General features: G+C 35.6%; 1 protein-coding gene across 1 annotated transcript in view; it reads left to right on the forward strand.

Annotated features, from left to right (window-relative positions):
- The first annotated feature begins 22,368 nt into the window (after positions 1–22,368).
- Positions 22,369–23,414, forward strand: part of LOC149259704 (protein disulfide isomerase-like 1-5) — a 226,741-nt gene continuing 225,695 nt past the window's right edge. The window contains exon 1 of the mRNA XM_089419005.1: positions 22,369–23,151. Within this exon, the coding sequence (XP_089275131.1) occupies positions 22,646–23,151 (506 nt within the window). The 5' untranslated portion in view covers positions 22,369–22,645. The remainder of the gene's footprint in view (positions 23,152–23,414) is intronic.

The following is a 23,414-nucleotide window of genomic DNA, read 5'->3' on the forward strand; positions in this document are numbered from 1 at the left end:
TGATGATGCTTTTGTGTTATGTCTGGTTCCAGGGAAAACCTGACGATACAAAGTAATTTTAATCGTTAATACACCCCAGACCTTTGGATCTATGGATCCATTATCGCTTGGGTGTGATTTAGCCTTACATCCACCTGGGCCTTCACAAAGTTTGAGCTCTTAACTTGATCCAGATCTTGGATATGAGTGCCAACAATAGAAGGATAACTTGGTTAGGAGCCATATACAATCTCAGGAAATCTCAATAGCTTCAGATCAATCTAAAACCCACTCTTTGGGAAAACTCGATTAAGCATCAAATCATCAAAGGGCACTAGACCTTAGTTCCTTGGGAGTTAAGCCCCTAGTTTCGGCCACAATCACATAGTGGATTTGGATTAAGCCTTTGTGCCAAGGGCCAAGGATGCATTTGAGGAATTTTACAAGGATTCCTTAATACTATGGCGGCTACCTAAGGATTTCCTTGGTCCGAGCATAGCCTCTCACAACATTGCACCATGTTAAAACAATGAATCTTAGGATATTACAACTAATTGCAATACACAATTATATACAACAACATATAAGTGTAAACCCCTGGTTGATTTTCCATGTAAATAAAATTGGACCAAGGTCATGGGAAACATATTCCAAGTTGAATGTTGGGAAAGCCACTTTAGTGGGCATCATTTGTGATTAAATAATGGTTATGGAAATTGGCAAATGCAAAGTGGCAATAATTTACATTTAATTATGAAAATAAAGGAAAATAGGAGAAAAGGAAGGTGAAGAGACATATATTTGCATGCAAGGGAAATTAGAGGAAAAATGAAGGAAAATGAAAAAAAATAGAGGCATCAATTATAAAAAGTCTTCAGAGGATCAGTTCACAACTTTTGTCCATTCATTTTTGGATATCTTGTTTCATTCCCTTATTCTCCCATACTCTTGCACACTTAGAGCATTATTGGATCACTTTGGCATACATTTGGATTTGGATAAAGAAGGCAGAGGAAAGTAGGGAGCGAAAGGAAATAATTGGATCGACAGCTACAGTTGGATTGCTTTGCAGGTAATAGGTTGCATGTATGTTTTCCATGCTGATTTTTGGATGCATGGTATACGCATGTGATTCTTTGGTTATGTGTTGTTATTGGCATGGAGATTTTCCCGGGCTGACAATGGTTTTAGCCTTGCCTTGCCATTTGCTAGATAGTTATGGTGTTGTGGGTTTTTCCACTTCTTCTTTTTTTGGTGCTCAGATTCCTTATGGTTATGGGTTGGAAAAAACACTCTAGAAGCCCTAGAACAACTTGGGTTGAGTTACTAGTTCTTGGAGTCATTGGTTGGGACAAACACTCTAGAGCCCTTGGTGGGTTGAGTTACTAGTCCCTGGAGCCGTGGTTGGAACAAATTCTCTGGAGCCCTAAAAGGTTATGGGTTGAGTTACTAGTTCCTGGAGCCTTGGACAACTTGGGTAGAGACCGATCTAGTTGGTGTTAGTGATTTTTGGACCGTAGAGGTGGAATCACTATGGTTGAGGGTTGAGGTGGTTTGGCCTCTGGAAGCCTTGGTTGGTTTTGTTTTGGTTTAACCCATGAGATCCCACATTCATGCTTGGAATATGGTGCATGGGTGATTGGCTAAAAGAGAGATTTGGTTCAACCCAATATATGTTCGGGTGGTACGTGGAAGTCCCTAACTTGGTTGGTATTTTCATATATTAATAAGAGTTATTTCCTACTGTGATTTATGAATACTTGTAGTGATTATGTTGGTGATATTATGGTTGAGTTGCCATGGTTTCTATGTTGGTTATTTGCTAGTTATATGTTGGTTATGTGATGTAATTTATCTATGGCTCTTGACATGTTTTGATAAGTTATTGATTGGTGGATGAATGCATGGAATAACAAGTGCTATTGCAGCTAGCTAGAGAGGGCTTATAGCCTTCTTATTGATTTTCAGATGAAGACTATCAATTTATGATCAAATATGCATTCATGACCTATAGCTTACATGTTTTCCATATGTTTGACGAAATGTCTGTTATGGATTAGGCAGTCTAGGTCAAGTTCTTTCTTTAAGTTTGAATGTTTGGCATTATCATCATGTAAAATGTGATTTTGGAAAGTTACAAGAAATTCTAGGCAGTGGTCTGGAAGTTGGCCTGAAAAGGTGGCATAGATCCTAAAACCGCATGCTCAGAACTAAAGGATTTAGGCCATAACCACATGGAAGCAGGCCTATGCATGTGGTTGGAGGCCTATAACTGCACCCTTGCCTTGTTGTGCGTGCAATTGGGGTGCTAGGTCAAAGAAAAAAGGTTCCAACTTAGTGACTGATCACATGGGGCAGTTTCCAACTCCTGAGTGATTTGTAGTCCCTATTGGATGTCTGTAAGTTGTCAGTGTGTCAACCCCACTTCCATAACTGAAACTTGGAGGTCAGTTCATGTCATAGTGACATTCATCTCATGTTTACCCTAGCAAGCTTGTGAAATTGGGTAAATGTGGAGTGAGGCAGTTACAGGGTGGTATCAGAGTGAGGTCACAACATTGGACCTTGAGGTAGATGTAATTGTTATGCATTAATGTTAGTTGTCGATATGTTTGTTATGCATGCATGTTAGTTGTTGATATGTTTTCTATGCATGCATTGTGATGGTCATTGTTGTAGTCTTGTGTCATTATGATGATGTTGGTATGTTATGATATTGATCTGTTAGTGTCATTATGTATATATACATGTATATCATGCTAATCTAGATTGATTTGTGCAGATGAGATAACCTCCCCTAAAACACACTAAGGTATGTTTGATTATGTTTATATTTGGTTTATCTAACATGGTATGTTTGCAGGAAGAAGAATATCAGAGATGACGAGCATAATGGTGGATTATAGTTCACATGACTCTCCTTATAGATCAACTGAGCAACAAGGAGATGAGTACTCTCCTGACATAGCAGATACACTAAGAAGTTTAAAGGAAGAAATCAAAAGTTGCAAGGTAGATAATGACAGGATAATTCAGTCACAGGAAAGGCTTTCCAAAGCTCAAGAAAAGTAAGTAGAGGTTAATACATTGATCCTTTAGAGCTTATCAGATTTGCAAAGACAAGAACATACGAGAATCAATTATGGATAGAAGGAAAGGACAAAAGGGCCCTATGGTAGTAGGTTTCATAGAGGGCATAGGTCAGATAGGGATGACATAGTCAGAGGTGGCAGATGGTTGGATACACTTGATAGGAGAGGTAGTGGTTATGGGTTCTATTCTAGTTTGAGATCAGAGAGACATCATGGTCATCACCACTATCATCCTTATAGGAGGAGTGAGAAGCAATACTTGTTGGATGAGTTCAAGAAAGCCAAGCCTCCTACCTTTGATGGATAGCTGAAGAAATCGAAAGATGCAGAAGCATAACTACTTGGGATGAAGAAGTTCTTCGAGTTGCATGATTTACAGAGAATATGAAAGCCATGATAGTTATTTTTAGTCTCAAAGGGAAAATGGATATATAGTGGGAAGATGTGAAGTGTGTTAGGGGCATCAGGATAGAGGAGTTGAGTTTGCATGAGTTTAAAAGACTCTTTAGAAAGAAGTTCTTGTCCAAAAGGTATTACGATGGAAAGGCTAAGGAGTTCTAGGAGTTGAAGATGGGTTCCATGATGGACGAAGAGTACATGGCTATTTCTCGAGTTGTTGAGTATGTGAAATATCATAAGGATAATAAGGCAAAGGTTCAAAGATTCATCAATGGACTATCTTTAGCATTTAATGATCAAACTGAGTATGATGATCCTCAGTCATTGGAAAGTTGAAGCATTATTATGAGCATTCTAAGCATAAGTATGAGCCTAAGCGTGATTGGAAGGGGAACGAAAAGACTAAAGGAAAGTGGGATAAGAAGTGAGGAATACCTCAGGATGCACGCTGTTGGGTTGTGTTATATTCTTTCCACGAATAGCCCACGTAGTTAACCGGGGGGTTAGAGGGGGGCAGAGCCCCCCCTTTGTTGTGTCGATTGCATAGCGCAGGGGTCACAGGGGGTTTGAGGGGTGCAGGTAACCCCCCTCTATGGGGTTCAGGGCAGCGCCCCGGAAAATTTTGTTTTTTTGGACCGGCGGACCTACCTATGGTTTTGTGCATGATTTTGCACATGGTTTTGGACGCGATGGTTTTTCGGTCCATGGTATTGGATACTTCGACATGTATAAATATGTAATGTAACATTGAAAGGAACATGATGAAAATCAAGCTGGTAGTCCTGGTTTTGGGATCCAGGGGAAAATCTCTGTGTATATTTGTTTTATGTGTTATGCCCTCGCATTGTTTATTTTATGTGTTTTAGAATTAGTATGCAGGTAATTTCTATACGGGGTTAAAACCTACACAGGTAACAAGGATAATGCAACGTCATACAAGAAGTTCAATGCAATTGACAGAGGACATGGGTCTCAACCTGAGGAGTAGAACAAAGGTGATGATAGGAAGAAGTGTTGGACTTGTGGTGGAAAGCATCACAGGAGAGATTGTCGACAACATCAGGGTGGCAAACCTCAAATTTACATTGCTCAGGAGGCACAAACAGTTGGAGATGTTGGTCAGAGTATTCCTCAAATTTATGTAGCAGTAGATAATAGGAAGGTTGATCATCAGGCATCTATTATCGAGATGGAAGGTAAGCTTTGTGATCAAGTTGTTTATATTTTGATTGATCCTGGATCTAATTATAGTTATATTAGTCCTGACCTGGTGGATAAGTGTGGCTTGAATAAAGAAGTGCATGCAGAATCTTGGTTGGTGCAGTTGGCTACAGGGACCAAGAAAAGAGTTCATCATTGGGTGAGATATTGTGCATTTGAGTTGAATGGTATGTCTACATCAACACATCTAAATGTGCTTCCTTTGGGTTCATATAATATGTTGTTGGGCATGGATTAGTTGTACATTCACAAGACTAAAGTGGACTGCTATGATAAGGATATTAAGTGTCTAGATAATGATGGAGAAAGAAGAATTTTGCAGGGTAAGAAGAAGCTTACATTAGTGAGAATGGTTACAACTATGCAGGCAAAGCGCAGTAGCAGGAAAGGATGTGTATTATTTGCAGTTCATATTTCCAGTGACAAAGGGAAGGATGTTGAGGATGATGAAGTTCTGAAGAGGAATCCAATTTTGTAGTAGTTTCAAGATGTGTTTCCAGCAGAGATTTCAGAGTTGCCTCCTCATAGGGAAGTGGACTTTTCTATTGAGTTGATGTCGGGAGCAGCACTAGCATCAAAGGCACCTTACAGGATGAGTACTCCGGATTTGGTGGAATTGAAGTTGCAGCTTAAGGAAATTCTTGATAAGGGATACATTAGGCCAAGTGTGTCGCCTTGGGGTGCACTAATGTTGTTTGTAAAGAAGAAGGATGGTACTCTCAGGTTGTGTATTGATTATAGACATCTGAACAATGTGACAATCAAGTACAGGTATCCTTTGTTCCGGATCGATGATTTGTTTGACCAGTTGAAGGGAGTAGCAATGTTCTCAAAGATTGACATGATATCAGGATATCATCAGGTGCACATCAAGGAAGAAGATATTTAAAAGACCACATTTTGTACTAGGTATGGGCATTATGAGTTTTTGGTGGTTCCTTTTGGTCTTACTAATGCTCCAACTACTTTCATGTGTTTGATGAACAATGTGTTGTGTCCTTATCTAGACAAGTTTGTGATAGTGTTTATTGATGACATATTGATATATTCTAAGAATGGGTAAGACCACGCATAACACTTGGCAACAATGTTGAGACTATTGAGAGATCATCCATTGTATTCCAAGCTCAACAAGTGTAATTTCTTTCAGACTCAAGTTCATTACTCGGGACACGTTGTTTCCAAGAAAGGTATAGCAATGGATCTAGAAAAGATTAATGCTACCATGGAGTGGCCAACTCCTAGGAATGTGGATGAGGTTAGATCATTCATGGGACTATTAGGTTATTACATGACGTTCATCAAGAACTTCTCACAGATTTCCTATCATATTACATCTTTGTAGAGGAAAGGAAATAAGTTTAAATGGACTGAGGGGTGTGCAACTAGTTTTGAGCAGTTGAAGAATTTGCTTACTAATACTCTAGTCTTGAAGATTGCAGGTTCTAATAAGGAGTTTTTGGTATGTACATATGCTTGCAAGAGAGTACTTGGTGAAGTCCTGATGCAAGAAGGACAGGTGGTATGTTATGAGTCAAGGAAGTTGAATGAGAATGAGCAAAACTATGTGACTCATGATCTTGACTTGGAAACTATCCTTCATGTGTTGAAGATGTGGAGGCATTATCTTCTTGGTAGGAGGTTTGTCTTGATGAGTGATCACAATGGGACGAGGTACTTGTTTGACCAACCTAATATGAATGTTAGGTAAGTTACATGGTTGGCTACCCTCAGTGAATTTGACTTTGAGATCAAATACATCAAGGGCAGGGAGAATAGGGTTGCAGATGATCTCAGTAGGAGAGTGCAAGTAAATCACATTGCAGTAGTAAGTTATTATGGGACAAAATTGTAGGATTAGATCTTGTAGGAAGGACAACATGATGACAAGTACCAGGAGCTAAAGTAGAGATTCTAGTAGTAGGGTGAAGGTGATAGGGATGAGGAGTATCACCTCACAATAGGTGGCTTGGTGAGATCTGGGAATAGGATTTATGTGTCGAATAGAAATGAGCTCAAGAAGCTTATCGTGAGGGAGTTTCATGTCAAGCTATATTTAGTTCACCCAGGATATTAGAAGGCTCTGACTACAGTTAAGAAGTTATATCATTGGTTGAACTTGAAGAAAGAGGTGGATGAGTTTGTTGGGAGATGTTTGGATTGTTAGCAGGTAAAATCAGAGTGTAAGCATCCATGTGGTTTATTACATCCTATTCCAATTCCATAATGGAAATGGGAGGTCATTTCCATGAACTTCATTACGGGTTTGCTGAGGACATCGAGACAACATGATTCCATCATGGTTGTAGTTGACAGGTTAAGTAAGATAGCTCACTTCATTGCAGTAAAGTCTACTAATTTAGCTAGTGAAGTAGCTCAGATCTTCATCAGGGAGATAGTGAGATTGCTTGGCGTTCCCAAGAAGATCATATCATACAGAGATGCCAAGTTCACTTCCAGGTTCTAGAAGGAATTGTTTGTAGGTTTGGGAACAAAGTTGGCTTTTAGTACAACTGATCATCGCAGACAAATGGACAGGCAGAGAGATTCAACTGGATTCTTGACGACATGTTAAGGATGTATGTCATTCGTCAGCAACAGAAGTGGGAGAAGTATCTTCCATTGGTAGAGTTTGCATATAATAATGGGTATCTAGAATATTTGAGGATGATTCCATTTGAGGCTCTTTAGGGGTAGAGTTGTAATACTCCTATAAACTAGAGTGATCTAGTGAACATGGTGTTGATTGGACCAAACATGTTGGCAGAGATGGAACAAGAAATGCAGGTTATCAAGAGGAATTTGAAGGCAACACAAGATAGGAATAAGATTTATGTAGATTAGCATAGGGAGTTCGAGGAGTTTTAGTTTGGGGAGCATGTTTACATACGCATCAAGCCCAAGAGGAGCTCCTTGAGGATTGGGTCTTGTGCCAAGTTGGCACCTCATTAATGTGGACATTTTGAGATCCTTGAGAGGATTGGACTAGTGGCCTACAGACTTGCACTGCCTCCGACAGTGAAAGTCCAATATGCTTTCCAAGTTTAATTGTTTAAGAGATATGTCCAGGATGTTGATCATGTGATTGATTGGTTTGTATTCTGGGTGGAACCAGAGAGAGAATTCCATCCAGAACCATGATGCATATTTCAATGGAAATAACTCATGCTCTAGAACCAAGCAATCGAGCAGGTTAAAGTGCAGTGGAAGCACTTTGGGTCTGATGAAACTACATGGGAGATGGCTGATCAGATGCAAGCTCTATATCCTTCATTATTTGTTAGTTCAAGCAAATGAGTTTTTGGTATATATGGATGTTATTGTAAATACCGCAATGAGTTGTGTTATAAAGCTCTAATAAGTGATATGTTTGTTTTGTTTTAGTAGGATGTCATTGTAAATACTGCATCGAGCTATGTTATAAAGCTCCATGGGTAATATGTTTTGTTTTTAGTAGTTTGTTGGTCATAGGTGTCATTGAACACCGAGGACGGTGTTCCCCCAAGGGGGAGGGGTTTGTAACAACCCCTGGTTGATTTTCCATGTAAATAAAATAAGACCAAGGTCATGGGACATGTATTCCAAGATGAATGTTGGGAAAAACACTTTAGTGGGAATCACTTGTGATTAAATAATGGCTATGGAAATTGGCAAAGGCAAAGTGACAATAATTGGCATTTAATTATGAAAATAAAGTAAAATAGGAGAAAAGGAAGGTGAAGAGACACAAATTTGCATGCAAGGGAAATTAGAGGAAAAATGAAGAAAATAAAGGAATCAATTATAAAAAGACTTCAGAGGATTAGTTCACAACTTTTGTCAGTTTAGTTTTGGCTCTCTCATTTCATTCCCTCATTCTCTCATACTCTTGCATAGCTAGAGAATTCTTGGAGCACTTTGGCATACATTTGTATTTGGAGAAAGAAGGAAAAAGAAAGAAGGGAGCACAAGGAAACAATTGAATTGCTTTGCAGGTAATAGGTTGCATGTGTGATTTCCTTGTTGATTTTTGGATGCATGGTATATGCATGTGATTCTCTTGTTATGTGTTATCACTAGCATGGATATTTTCCTCGATTGATTATCATTTTAGCCTTGCCTTGCCTTTTCCTGGATAACCATGGTTTTCCCACCTTTTTTTTCTTTTTGTGCTCAGGTTCCTTATGGTTTTGGGTTGGAACAAATGCTCTAGAAACCCTGGAACATCTTGGTTTCAGTTACTAGTTCCTGGAGCTATTGGTTGGGACAAACGCTCTGGAGCCCTTGGTGGGTTGAGTTACTAGTCCCTGGAGCTATGGTTGGAATAAACGCTCTAGAGCCTTGGAAGGATGTGGGTTGAGTTACTAGTTCCTAGAGCCCTAGACAACTTGGGTAGAGACCAATCTGGTTGGTGTTGGTGATTTTCGGACTGTAGAGGCAAAATCACTATGGTTGAGGGTTGAGTTGGTTTGGCCTCTAGAAGTCCTGGTTGGTTTTGTTTTGGTTTAATCCATGAGATCCCACATTCATGCTTGGAATATGGTGCGGTGTTGATTGGTTGAAAGAGAGATTTGGTTCAACCCAATCTATGTTTGGGTGGTACGAGGAAGTCCCTAACTTGGTTGGTATTTTCATATATTAATAAGAGTTATTTTCCTACTATGATTTATGAATACTTGTAGTGATTATGTTGGTGATATTATGGTTGAGTTTCCATGGTTTCTATGATGGTTACTTGCTAGTTATATGATTTAATTTATTTGTGGCTCTTGACGTGTTTTGATAACTTATTGATTGGTGGATGAATGCACGGAATAACACGTGTTATTGCAACTAGCTAGAGAGGGCTTACAGCCTTCTTGTTGATTTTTAGATGAAAACTATTAGTTTATGATCGGATATGCATTCATGACATGTAGCTTACACGTTTTCCATATGTTTGACGACATTTCTATTATGGATTAGGCAGTCTTGGTCAAGTTCTTGCTTCAAGTTTGAATTTTTGGCATTTTCATCATGTAAATTATGATTTTGAAAATTACAGGCAATTCTAGGTAGTGGTATGGAAACTGACCTGAAAAGGAGGCACCAATCCCGGAACCGCATGCTCAAAACTAAAGGATTTAGGCCATAACCGCATGGAAGTAGGCCTGTGCATGCAGTTGGAGGACTATAAATGCACCCTTGCCTTGTTGTGTGTGCGGTTGGGGTGCTATGTCAGATAAAAATGGTTCCATCTTAGGGATTGATTACATGGGGTGGTTTTCCATCTCCTGAGTGATCTGTAGTCCCTATGGGATGTCTGTAAGTTGTCGGTGTATCGACCCCACTTCATAACTAGAATTTGGAGGCCGGGTCATGTCATAATGACACTTGTCTCATGTTTACCTTGACGAACTTGTGAAGTTGGGTAAATGTGGAGTGAGGCAGTTACACTAAGTATGTATAAGCACATAAAAGCATCACATCATTCATGCTCATTTAATCTCCAATTTATAAATTAGACTCATTTAAAATGACCTACAACCAAGTTATGGCAAGGAACTACCCAATATCATAGATATAAGTTAATAACTTATGACATGGCAAAGCCATATATCAACCATTAACATAACAAGCATAATCATCATTCATAATTCATATATGCATAAATCATTACACTTATCTGATTGCTTTAAGATGATTGGCAACTAAGGGAGGGACTTCAATTCTCCACTTGACCATAGGCCAGCTACACCACAACTTTCTTGTAACCAACGACCCCCTAGCCAGATCTAAAGTATAAGGGGATGCTCGCTGAGGAAATTCACCCAAGGCTCAGCTGGGGCATTACTCAATTCTAGGAGTTTAAATCCACTATCTAGGTGGTTTATCGGTTGTATTTTCAAAGGAAGCACTGCAAGAGCTTGTATCCCACTATCTATGCAATTTATCAACCTCACAACAAGCACCACAATGGCTTTGTTCACCCTACCAAGTGATTTATCATCCTTACAATAAGCACCTGAGGGATTTATCAACCCATTTATCAAGCACTAACTGGTTTATTAACTTATTCAGCAAGCACCCAAGTGGTTTATCAGCCCATTCAACAAGCACTAAGTGGTTTATCAACTTATTCAACAATGACTTACTAGTTTATCAACTTAGTCAGCAAGCATTTGTGGCTCAATCCTCTGAGCCTCCCACTAGCCGATCAGGCTTGAACACACATAATCTAACGACCTCAACACCTTAATATAAGGGAAAACACCCCAATTTCAAAGCAAATGACTTGGTTTCACTTCCAACATTACTCCTTTGCTCCATGTTCAACATCCCACAATTCTTTCTCTGTTATCCTCTCATCCTCTTTGCTAGCTTTTTCCTTCTCGCCTCTTGTTTTTCCTTGATTCCACTTGTATGATGTGAGACTACATAACTTCCTTTCCCTCACGTTATGGAATCAAGAAGACGCGAGCACTTTCTCCCTGCTCAATCACATCTTTTCACCTATTAGGTGGTGGTTTAGTATGTTATGCCCCAACTACCACTCCCCCACTTATCCGCTCTCCCTCAAACTTGGATCTGTGTGTGCCTTCCTTCACGCCAACATTTCATATTTTTATTCAAGAAGACAAATTAATATTCAAATTGTTTACAAGATTTGTCCTATCCAATTGTGGCTTCCATGTTGGTGTTTACGATTATGATTACGTATACAAGAAAAAGGACAGAAAGGTGGGACTGTTATAACCTGCTTTTCTTGTTTTTACTCATTTATATTTCCTATTGCATTTACTAGCTCTTTTTGTGTGCACATTATAATTCACTTTCAGATAAATAATTTTTCGAGATGAATAAATGTTGTTAGTGAATGTATTTTAGTAATAGTTTCCATTTCCAACTTGTCTAACAAAATCAACTTAATTTACCCATAAATATCCCCTCTAGTCAAATTACTACAAGTGTCTCTATATGAACAAAAATTTCACGAGTACACTTCTACTCTTTAATAGATCATTCTAGATGATATGCACATAAAATATACTTTGTCTTGGAATAGTGGGTTCTAATCAACATACGTATCAATATTGATATAATCAATACCAAAGGTGGGATAATGATCCATTGACATCTTTAGGTATGCATGCATTTTCAAGGTGGTGGTAAAATGATCATAACATGAGAGACTGTTATTAAATCTATTTTGTTTATGCATGGTGAAAGACATGTGGTCACTAAGGAAAAGGGATTGTTTGTCTTTATTGTGCTCCCCTCAGTCATATCTTCAGAGCAACTGCTTATGGCTTGCCCTTGTAGCTGCATGTAAGCTTGTGGGTAAGTACCATTTCCAACCTATGACATGGATGGAATTTCTATTAGGTAGGAAGTAGATATGTCACTCCTCCAATTGCAATCATACATATTTCACACTCCCTCCATACAACCCTTACTCATTTGTAAGTTTAATTAGAAAATTTCCATTCATGTATTTCCATACATATAGAGACAAATATCTTAACACTACTCAAAAAAATTATAAATCATATTAGCATGTTTACAAAATCACATTCAAATGATAACATGTTAGATAATAATAATAAGTCTAGTCAAGGAGAGACATTGCATACAACTCCTTTTGAGGAAACTTTGTCCCAAATATTTAAAAGGTAAGGAAATTCATGATGCATCATCTATGTCTTCCCAGGTGGAAGAACTAGGACCATAATTATACCATTATACCTTTACTTGGTCCACCAAAATCCAAGTTATCAAGTTTCTTGATCCAAGATGTTGGTAGTGTCAAGCTTTAAGATCCCTTCATTTGAGACCTACAAGTTACTTATATCAAGTAAATGAGACAAATTTGCAATATAATGTCATAAAACAAAAATATGTAAAGCATCAGGCATGCAGCCTCGGGGTTTCAACAAAATAAAGTGAGACATGACTAGTTCTAACCTTTTTATAATCATAAAATGTCCTACAAACCATGGTGATAATTTATCTCCTTTCCCAAATTGAATAGAACTCTTTTAGGTCTTATTCACAAGAATACTTTATCCCCATTTTTATAACTTTTTTCCATTCTATGTGCATTTAAATGGATTAATGTTTATATTGTGCTTATTTTAATCTTTTTCTCACCATTTCCATTTGTTTTTCCATCTCTTAAATGACTTTATGTTCAACCATTACTCTCTCTTCTAATCTATCCCAATTGAGAGGGGTCTTGCAAAGTCTCTCGTATAAAAACTCAAAAGGATCCATCTTGATTGAATTATGATAACTATTGTTTAGGAAAAATCTACCAATGGTAAATATTCCTCCCATTGATTCTATTGGTCCATGGCATACATTCAAATCATATATTTAAATACTTGTTTTACTCTTTTTGTTTGACCATTTATCTTTGCATGATATGTTGTACCAAGGTTGAGTCAAGTTCCTAAATCTCCTTGAACCCTATCAAAATATGTTCCTAAAATATGATCCATGGTATTAAATAATTTTCTTAGGAACTCTATACAATCTTACTATTTCATTTACAAATACTCTAACCACTTATGGTACTTGGTAAGTTGTTTTTACTAGAATAAAATGTGCACTCTTTAGTAATGTATACATAACTACTAGGATAGAATAATGTATCATTTATGTCATTGGCAATTCTACTATAAAATCCATCGATATTACTTCCAATTTTGTTTATACAATTGCATGCGGTTGTAGTAGTCCCATTGGGTGCTAATCTTAAACTTTTACTTGCTAACATTACAAGCATCTTGCTACAAAATTCATTAAATCATTCTTCATTCCTACCTAAGAAAACAACAATTTTAAATTTGCATACATTTTTTTCACTCTGAGATGAGATACATACATAAATTGATGAGTGTTTCTTATTATTAAATTGTGAATCTCTTCATAATGCAGTCCATAATTGCTTTTATGAAATATTAATAAACCATCTCAATTTAAGGTATATCCTCATACTTAGGGATTTTCATTATATCATATTCTAATACCATTCTTACTTCTTCGTAATATTTATCATGTTGCTATAAACCCAATATTTATTCTATGAGATTAGCCTTTTATGGCAAAATGGAAAATATATGAGGTTTAAGGTTCCTTTATTGTATGATATGCCAAAATCATATTCACTTCAAAGTTGAGACCATCATCATTGTCCAACATTTAATTAATCTTGTGTAAAAATATATCGAAGGCCATTATGATCAATGTTAAGTTTGAATTTCCATCCTACCAACTAATTTCTCCAAAGTCTAAATGCACACACTATTGCAACAAGTTCTAAAGCATAAGCCACATAGTTTTCTTCATGAAGAGTAAGTAATCACTCTACTATTTTGCATCATTAGACCTAGTGCTCACGTGGAAGCATCTATACATAATATAAAATTTGCTCCATAAAGTGTCATTTGTTGTTTGAACTTATTGAAAGTTTGTTCATGTGCTTATATCCATGTGAATTTTTTATTTTTCTTGTGCAATTCTATACGATTTTCTATTTTTTTAAAAGCCTTATACAAATCTTCTATGATATCTGAGTAATCCTATAAAACTTTATATTCATGTGCATTAGTCTGCATTAAAAACTCCAAAATAGCTTCTATCTTTGTTAGATCTACTAAAATTTCTTTTCATGAAATAATATGTTCAAGATAATGAATTTTATATTGGAACAATGAACACTTTAAATGTTTGGTGTGCGTTTATGTTATTTAAGGCACAACAAAACTAACCTTGAATGTTCCTCATGCTTTTTTATTATATGAGACTAGATTAGAATGCCATCTAGAAAAAATAGCACAAAATTATCCAAATACTTTCATAATACTTAATTTATCAAACTCATAAATATTGTTGGGGTATTAGTCAAATTAAATGATACCACCTCAAATTTATAATGTCTAATTTATGTTCTAACTATTTCGTTTGGAATATTTTCTTCCTTAACTCTCAAGTAGTGATATCTAGATCATAAGTCATTTTTAAGAAAATATCGTGGCCCATTTCATTTTGATAAAAAATATCTTCAATTTTGGGAAAAGGGTATTGGTTTCTAATGGTGCCTTTGTTCAACTATCTGTAGTGAATACAAAGCCTCTATGACCCATCTTTCTTTCATACCAAAATTATTGATGCTTCCTAAGGTGTTCTACTAGGTTAAATCAACATTGTGTCTAATATCTTAAAGTGCCATCTATAACTCTTGTAATTATGAATTGGTCATAAGATATAGAGCCTTGGAAATAGGCTATGTTCATAGTTTATTTTCAATAGTGAAATCCAACTCATAGGAGATAATCCAAGCAACTCTTCCAAAACTACATTAGGAAATTCTAAAAATATAGGATGTTGTTCTATATCCATTATATCTTTCTTCTTGTTTATAGCCACTACAATGTACATCCAATAGCCATTTCTAAAACTTTTTTTGTTGTTGTAAGGTTGAAATGAATCCCGGAGATATTGTTTTCTTGGTTCCCACTAAAATTATTTTTCCTTGAAACATTTATAATATGAAGCATCTTGCAATTGTAATCTACAATTGCTTCATGGGTTTCCAACCAATCCATAACAAGGATTATATCATAAGATCCCAATGTGGTAGTATATGAAGGCACATGAGTAATGTGCACCTCAAATTATTATCACAATCTTTTAACAATTGTCTACTTGAAGCCATATCATCCAAGTTAAAATCCATTTACTTGATTGCCATAAACCAAAACTAGAAAATGCATTCAAAGAAGTAGCTCGTGGATCAATTAACAAAGAAAAAATAAAATTGTTTATTTTACATATGGTATTTAAGACCATGGATAGACATTATGTTTGATGGTTGTTCTTTGCAACATGAATCCTGTGTGCTTTGCCCATATCTCCCATTGTTGCCTATATCTTCTCCTACCTAGTCAAATTGTACATCCGTGGACAACTCTTTGAAGGTGACATCCTTCACATGCCCAATATCCCCTTCTAGTGGGTTGTATTGTTTTATTTGAGTGAAATTAGATACAACATTTTATTATGTCTACTATACGTGTGCACCTCTCCACTACATATGGGCCTAAGGATGGCCCCTGTCTCCCTATTACCTGTCTATAAACTACCAAAACATGATTTCTTGGTGTTTCTATATGCCTTGTAAATGATCTAGAACCTTCCCTAGCTAAATGACTCTACTTAGGCCCTGTTGTAGTTGATGGTCTAGGTGGTATGGGTTGTCCTCCACTCAACCCTTCTCAACAATCAATGTTCTTTGAATAATTTCATGTAAAGTGCAAGCCATCATTTTATGAAATTTTGTTTTAATTGGGTAGTTCAATCTATATGTAAATTTATTTACCTTTAACTTCTTTGTGTTCAAGTGAATGGCTTATCTCAAAATCTCCATGAATCTAACTTCATATTTTGCCACAATTCTACTTGCTTTCCTTAGTGCATTAAACTAATTAATTGCCTTCCTATGTATTCTATGAGAGGTAACATTCTTGGAACTATTCCTCAAATATTTCCCAAGTTATCTAAAAAATATCTAACCTAGGTTGTGGAAATATTATCTTCCACCATAATAAGGTTCTTCCCTTAAGTTGGAAAATATCCATCTGCACTTTATGATTAGTAGTATAATCATGTAATGAGAAGCACATGGTCATGCCCTTTGACCATGGTTTAGCCATACTTCCATTAGTAACACCCAAAAACTTAGGAAATTTTACCTTTTTCAATTCTCTATGTGGGTTGCCTCTAGGTGGATTCATTGATCCTTCACTTAGAATTGAATTACCACTGACCTCTTTTTCTAGTTGGTTATCACTGCATCAATCATTATTTAGAATGACCACATCAAATTCCTAACTTCACCAATATGAGTGCTTGTTATGATCTCCCTCTCTTTGTGGCAAAGGTTGTGTTGTAGCTTGGGCTTGATGTCATAAATGATCTTTTACTTCTCTATCTCTACCTCTATCTCTTTTCTAGTCCATTACAACATTGTATGTATGTTTGCCATGATTTAGTTTCTAGTTCACTCAAATACTATCAAAGAAATAACCTTGCTATCAATAATGTATGTGGGTCCATAGACCAAATGTGTGAAACCATGTTGTAATACCATATGTAGTGCCTCCATTAACTCTATAACTAAGCCAAGTTATTAAAGTAAGACTATAGCTTTTTTTATAATTACAGTTCACTATAAGAATTGTCGTGAGGTTTTAAGTACTCTCAATGCTATTCAATAGTTAATCACATGTGTGTGTGACCCCATTATCTCAGTAACATTAAAGAAATGCTATCAATTCTTTATAATTAAATAAGATCACACTTAAGCCACTTTTAATCTCCACATAATTTCACATTGCTTAATAATATAACTAATACATGAATTTGACTATATAATTTCAATAACAACAAAGCTCCTATTACATAATACAATAGTAGAACAATGTCATGAAACAAATCTACCTTATAAGAATACACAATCTAGTTTTTATTTTTCTTAACTCCCAACCAAGACACCAAACAATTACTCAATCAAATTTGTCCAAATTATTAAATCTTTCAAGCACAATTTAAATACTATTGCTATAACATATTCTTCTTCCCAATATATCTTCAAATTAAAACTTGTACATGTTCGTCACTTCCATACATCACCCCATTCCAACAAGAATATGATTTCTAAGTATTCATGAACTTGTTCATGTAATATAATGAACTACTAATGATGCAAGGCCAATTTTCAACTTAACAAACTATCTTTTATTTTATTCTCTATCATCAATCATAAGCTTCCAACTTAGTTACTATGCATAAGCCATAATGTTTCTACCTAAGCATGTTTAAATGCAATTTGTATACTAGTGAGAAGTCATTTTAGAATGAGGGAAAAATCTTAACATTGAAGTCATCCTATCAATATATTTTTGTACCCATAAAACCCTAGGCTCCTTTCGCTAAAGCAACAATTAGATTTAAAGAAGAAACAATTGTTATTCTTGTTCATGAAATCCATAAAAATTTCACTTAACCGACACTACAACAATTCTTTTCCTAAGGAAGGTGGTTGCTTGTTTTCACTTATTAATATTTCTAGTAATATAAGAAAACTTAGATGAAATCACATGCAATATCCCCTTAAAAACCCATTTATGGCTTAAGTTCTAAGCAAAATCCACCAATAAATGTCCTTGATTGAATGGAGAATGTCCTATGTGCATAAAGTTGCACATGTTGGTTTCCTCTACGTAGCCCAAGTGTTGCACATGGTCTACTCCATTATGAGGTGTGCAAACTCCTGTCAAGTTTGAAAAAGTTCTTCATGTGTTCCAAAATTTAAACAATCATTCTTCTGAAAACATAAAGGTTTATATACGGATTCAAGTAGGTGATAAGGTGATTTTAATGATTTATAGAAGGCATAACCTGCCAATGCGAACAACAATTTGTAAGAATCCCATTTCCAAACCAATATTTTGAATTATGATCACATAAGATCTTAACAATTTCCAAAAACTTACCTCTATCTCATAAAATTGTGCATGTATCCTTTTGAGTGTTTAACTCCAATCTTGGTCCCCAAGAGTGCTACAATTTTAGCTCCAAATTCCCACTTGCATATTTCATGAAAGCTGATTTGACTCCCTATCATATCTTTAGGGTACTCTTCTTCCTTTGAAGCCCCCAAGTTGCAAAAGCTATATTAGGATTTAGTATAATCAATAACAAATTCTCTGCCATCCACCATAGAAAATTTTAATGTTAGAATAACCATCTAGCGTTAGCATTAGGGAGCATATTGTGACATCCATGGCCACCCTCTCTTTCTCCTTATAGTACTTGAGCAAAAATGCCACACATCTTCTCATGTAAAGAGCTTAATTATTAATGCACTAATATGCATATTATCTTTCGAGCCACATGGCTTTTCCATGCATCATTCTAATTTCTAATTAATTTAAATTCATATTATTCATTAAACTCTTAACCACTTTTCCTATTTTACTCATTTATGTTCGTGTTACCTTTTCTAACTCTTTTGATGTGTGCACATGATGATTTACTTTTAAATAAAACACCTCTAAAATATGAGATGAATAATTTATATTATGCATGTATCTTAGTATTTAGTTTCCATTTCAAACATGCTTAATAAAATCAACCTAATATACCCATAAATATCCCCTCTAATTAAATGACCACAATTATCTCTATATGAGCAATGCTTTTATGAGAGCACTTATTATCTTTGAGATATCATTCTAGATACTATGCACACAAATGGTACTTTGTCTCAAAATAGTACATCTCAATCAACACTATTATCAATATCAATATGGTTAGTACGAAGGCGAGATCATGATCACTCTACCCCTTAGGTACGCATACATTTTCATGGCGGGGGCAAAATATATGTAACATAGTGAGACCACTATCAACTACATTTCATTTGTGCACGGTGAGAGACTCTTAGTCACTAAGGAATAGGGATTCACTATCCTTATTCCATGCCTCTAAGTCATACCTTGTGAGTAACCATCTACGACCCGTTGTTATAGCAACATGTAATCTCCTAGGTGAAGTAACATCCCCAACATGTTACATGAAGGGAGTTGCTAGTAAGAAAAATGTAGGGATGCTACTCCTCTCCCAATCATACATATGTCACACCCCCTCCATATAGCCCTTACCCATGTTTAAGTTTAATTTGTGTATTTTCATTCATGTTTTTGTACAAATTTATAAACAAATATCAAATAACATTGCTCAAAGCAATTATAAGTCAGATTAACATGTTACAAAATCATATTCAGATGAAGACATAGTCTCTTGATCCCATCTGAAGTCCATATAGCTTGATTCATTCTAGAGTCCATATGCATGTGATTCTTTCTTGTCACATTTGAGAAAACATCAATAGTTTTGCAGAAACAAATCAATTCAACAATACAAGTTATGTCTTTATTATCGGATACCTTAAGTCCACCATCAATTATGGTATTCGACAATATCAAGTAATTCTCACATGTTCATGATTCATACGTAATCATCGCATCAAATATTAACAAAATATTATATAAATCAAAAGAGCTTCAAGCATAAATATAGACCAAGTGCATTATTCATTAACAACGTTTGAATGATCTGCACTTCACGAATGGCCTCAAAATATATGTTAAATAGTAATGATAAACTTAGCCAAAAGAGAGCCATTATAAGGATGATCCATGATACCCTCTATTAAGCTTTTGAATATAACTTTAACTACGTGATGCAAGGAGCCATTGATATCAATAAGACTCAAAGGATAAAAAGGAGGTTGAATCACATGGAGTAAGCTATCCTATCCAATATAAAAAATGTTGTATGAATCAACATGATTTAATATGCAACAATTAGGTTATCCATCATGAAAACCATGCGGACATGCCCAATTTCTTTTAGAGGAGAAATGCCTATGGATGAACTAATAAGGATCTTATTTTAGGAAGTGTTGACAAGACAAGACCCAATTAAAGTTTTTATTTATTTATTTTATTTTATCTTATTTATTTGAAATAAGAAAGCTCTTTTAATTAATGGTCCAATAAGTTGCAATAAATCTTATAGAAATAAAAACAAATTATGAATTTTTTTTGATAAATCTAATAATAGCAAGTATTGCATGGCGATGTAGTTTCTATCAGAAAAGTTTGAAAATATAGAAGCTGAGCTGGATTAACACTTTCTCTCAAATGGATTTTTGGAGTTAATTAGCAACTATTTTTCACTTCATTAAATGAATCAGAGAGTCATCTTCATGGTCATCTGCTGGTGTCACTTTACGATTGGTGCCGACCAAAGAAAGGCACAGATAATAGTAACATCAACAACTCATAAGTCTTGTAAGTTCTGAAAAATCTTCTTGATTAGAATTTAGAGAGATATTTACGTATAAGTTGTGACATCTGGTTATGGAGACAAACTCGTGTAAAGGGCATGCAAGAAATTTAGATAATTTGAAAAATTAATTACCATTACTCGAGGTTCAATCGACCCCCCAACACCCCCCCCGCCCTAACCCGCCCACAAACAAATCACTGATGCTATGAACTAACAATCGTTCTATGGTACACCTACATTTGACATTCAAGCCTATAAGTTAATTCCAAAGAAAATAAAATTGAAATGAGCATATATGTATATTTGTGATGGGTTCAATTTTATGCTTAAAAACAATGGTAAAAGTCCATTACTTTTCTTTTGCATGCCAACTAATTTGAACAAGTGAATGAAATATTTCCCACCAATTTGATTCCTCAAGATATTTGTTGCCATTATCTTGACTCTCTATTTGTGTTGCTACACTTAGGTTGCAGAAACCATTACGACCATTGACTCCATTATCAAAATTGGGATTTTGAATATTCCCTCAATTGTAGAGAGGTGCAACAAGATAAGACACATTGCACAACAAAGTAAATTTCGCTGATACATGCGTTGAAATGAAAAGATATGGCTTAAACCCGATAGGGAAAATCCAAATGGGAGATTGAACATAGGAATATCAATATGTATATATAGGTAGAAACATCATAATAGGGTGCCTCTTTCACTTCAGAAGTGATATAATTACACGTTAAACCCCCATGTTTAATATATCTTCTAAACCCTTCCATGAACCTTAATAAAATTCATTAAATTTTGTATCAAGGAAATAACTGGTTTGTACATCATAAAGAATGGATGAACTGGCATTTGAAGTAACCATTATGTTTGTGCACAAACTTAGCAAAATGCAGAAGATCACGAAGTTCCTGAACAATACCAACTTCATTCTCCGAATAATACATAGTGTAGGCCTTGCCATAGCAGCAAATGAAAAAAAAATTGGGCAACAATATGATTTTGGCAAAAATCTCATCGAATGCTCCTCAACTAAACACTTCGAGTTGTTTATGTATTTGTGAGGTTGCGATTTTTTGTGCTTCATTGTTAGTATAAAAAATGCTTGAGACCTCGAATTACAAAAAAATCATGTTTTAAAGCAACTCTCATTACAAAAAAACAACCCATAAAGAGGTTGAAAGTAAGACAACACAACATAGTCAAATCTAAAGAAATTTGTGTATTTGTGAGGTTGCCATTTATTGTGCTTCATTCTTAGTATAAAAAATCGTTAAGACTTGGAATTACAAAAAATCATGATTTAAAGCAACTGTCATTACAAAAAAAACCTATAAAATAGTTTAAAGTAAAACAACACAACATAGTAAAATCTAAAAAAATACAAAGAATAGAAAAAGCAAAGAAATTTGAGAAATAATAAAATAAAAATCTATAAAAACCAATAAAAAAATATCGTTAAAAAAATAAAAGCTCTTTAATAAAGTTCAATTCTATTGACTAATAAAATAATATAAAACCAAATTTTAATATATTACAAAAACAATTATCTATTTAATAATTTTAATTAATTAACACATTATCTATCTAATACAAACATAATTAATAGAAATTCAACGACCATATAGCCATAAATAAAAAGTATTTTAATTAATTTAATAATAAAAAAAGCCAAAATTAAAACTTCCTAAATGCCAAGTGGGAAGAGGAAAGAAATCTAACTATATGACTTAGATCCCTAATTCAACAAAATGAAACAAACAAATCAACTATCCATCCATCTTTGTTCGCTGATGTGAAACAGGAGAGTAACAGCGATGCTTTTAATCTTTTTAAAACAGTTCTGCTTTTATTCCTTTTGAAACGCAAAGATACAGAATCGGACTAGGGAACAGCAGTGGCCCGCCGGAGAGATCGTGATGCCACACCCATGACTTGATACACGATACCCATGACTTCATTCAGTAGCATGCAACAGCGACCTTAAGCTATCCATCTTCACCTTTCAGTTGCACGGTTTGGAAATTTGCTCTGCCCAAACTCAAACTCTGCAAATTGACCAAGTCACTAAGATGGAGATCTCATACAGAAAACGAATTCTCTATAACAATCTGACTATCAGAAGCTTAATCTGCATTTCGCTGGTTCTGCTACTTTTAATTAGTAGAACTGCAGCTACCCAACAAGAGATCGAAGATGAGGATGATGATTTAGAGGATCTGGAAGAACTCGAAGAAATTGAGAATGATGATGGGAAAATCTCAGGGGCCGAGGCAGTGAGCAGAGCGCAGAAAATAGTTGCAGATCTCACAAACGACAATGCAGAGAGAATTTTGAGCTCCCATGAATATGTGCTATTGTTAGGTTACGCGTCCTGGTGTGCAAGAAGCTCTGAATTGATGCCAGAGTTTGCATTTGCAGCAACAGCGCTGAGTGATATGGGTAGTCCTGTTTTGCTTGCAAAAATGGATGGGGATAGACACACTAAGGCTGCTTCCAAGTATAATATCAAAGGATATCCCACCCTGCTGTTTTTTGTTAATGGTACTTCACAAGTCTATACAGGAGGCCTTGGCAGGTGAGTTTTAATTAATTAATTAATTTTTAAAACGATGCTCAATGCAAAAATGGATTTATTTTGGTGACATCCCAGGTCCGAGGATATCTATTTTGCCAAAGTCTATGCTATAATAAACCTGATCTGGAACCTATTTTTGTTTCTGTTCTTTTCCGGTTCCCGTTACCATTCTTGTTCCTGGTCCTACCTTGATGCTACTTTAGTACATTAGTAATCATATTTAAATGCATAAATAAGCGTATGGGATTTTGCAGTTCTTATTT

Source organism: Pinus tabuliformis, chromosome 6, assembly GCF_031772625.1.
Source record: "Pinus tabuliformis cultivar Carrire ecotype Pingquan chromosome 6, CPIR1, whole genome shotgun sequence".
Lineage (NCBI taxonomy): Eukaryota > Viridiplantae > Streptophyta > Pinopsida > Pinales > Pinaceae > Pinus > Pinus tabuliformis.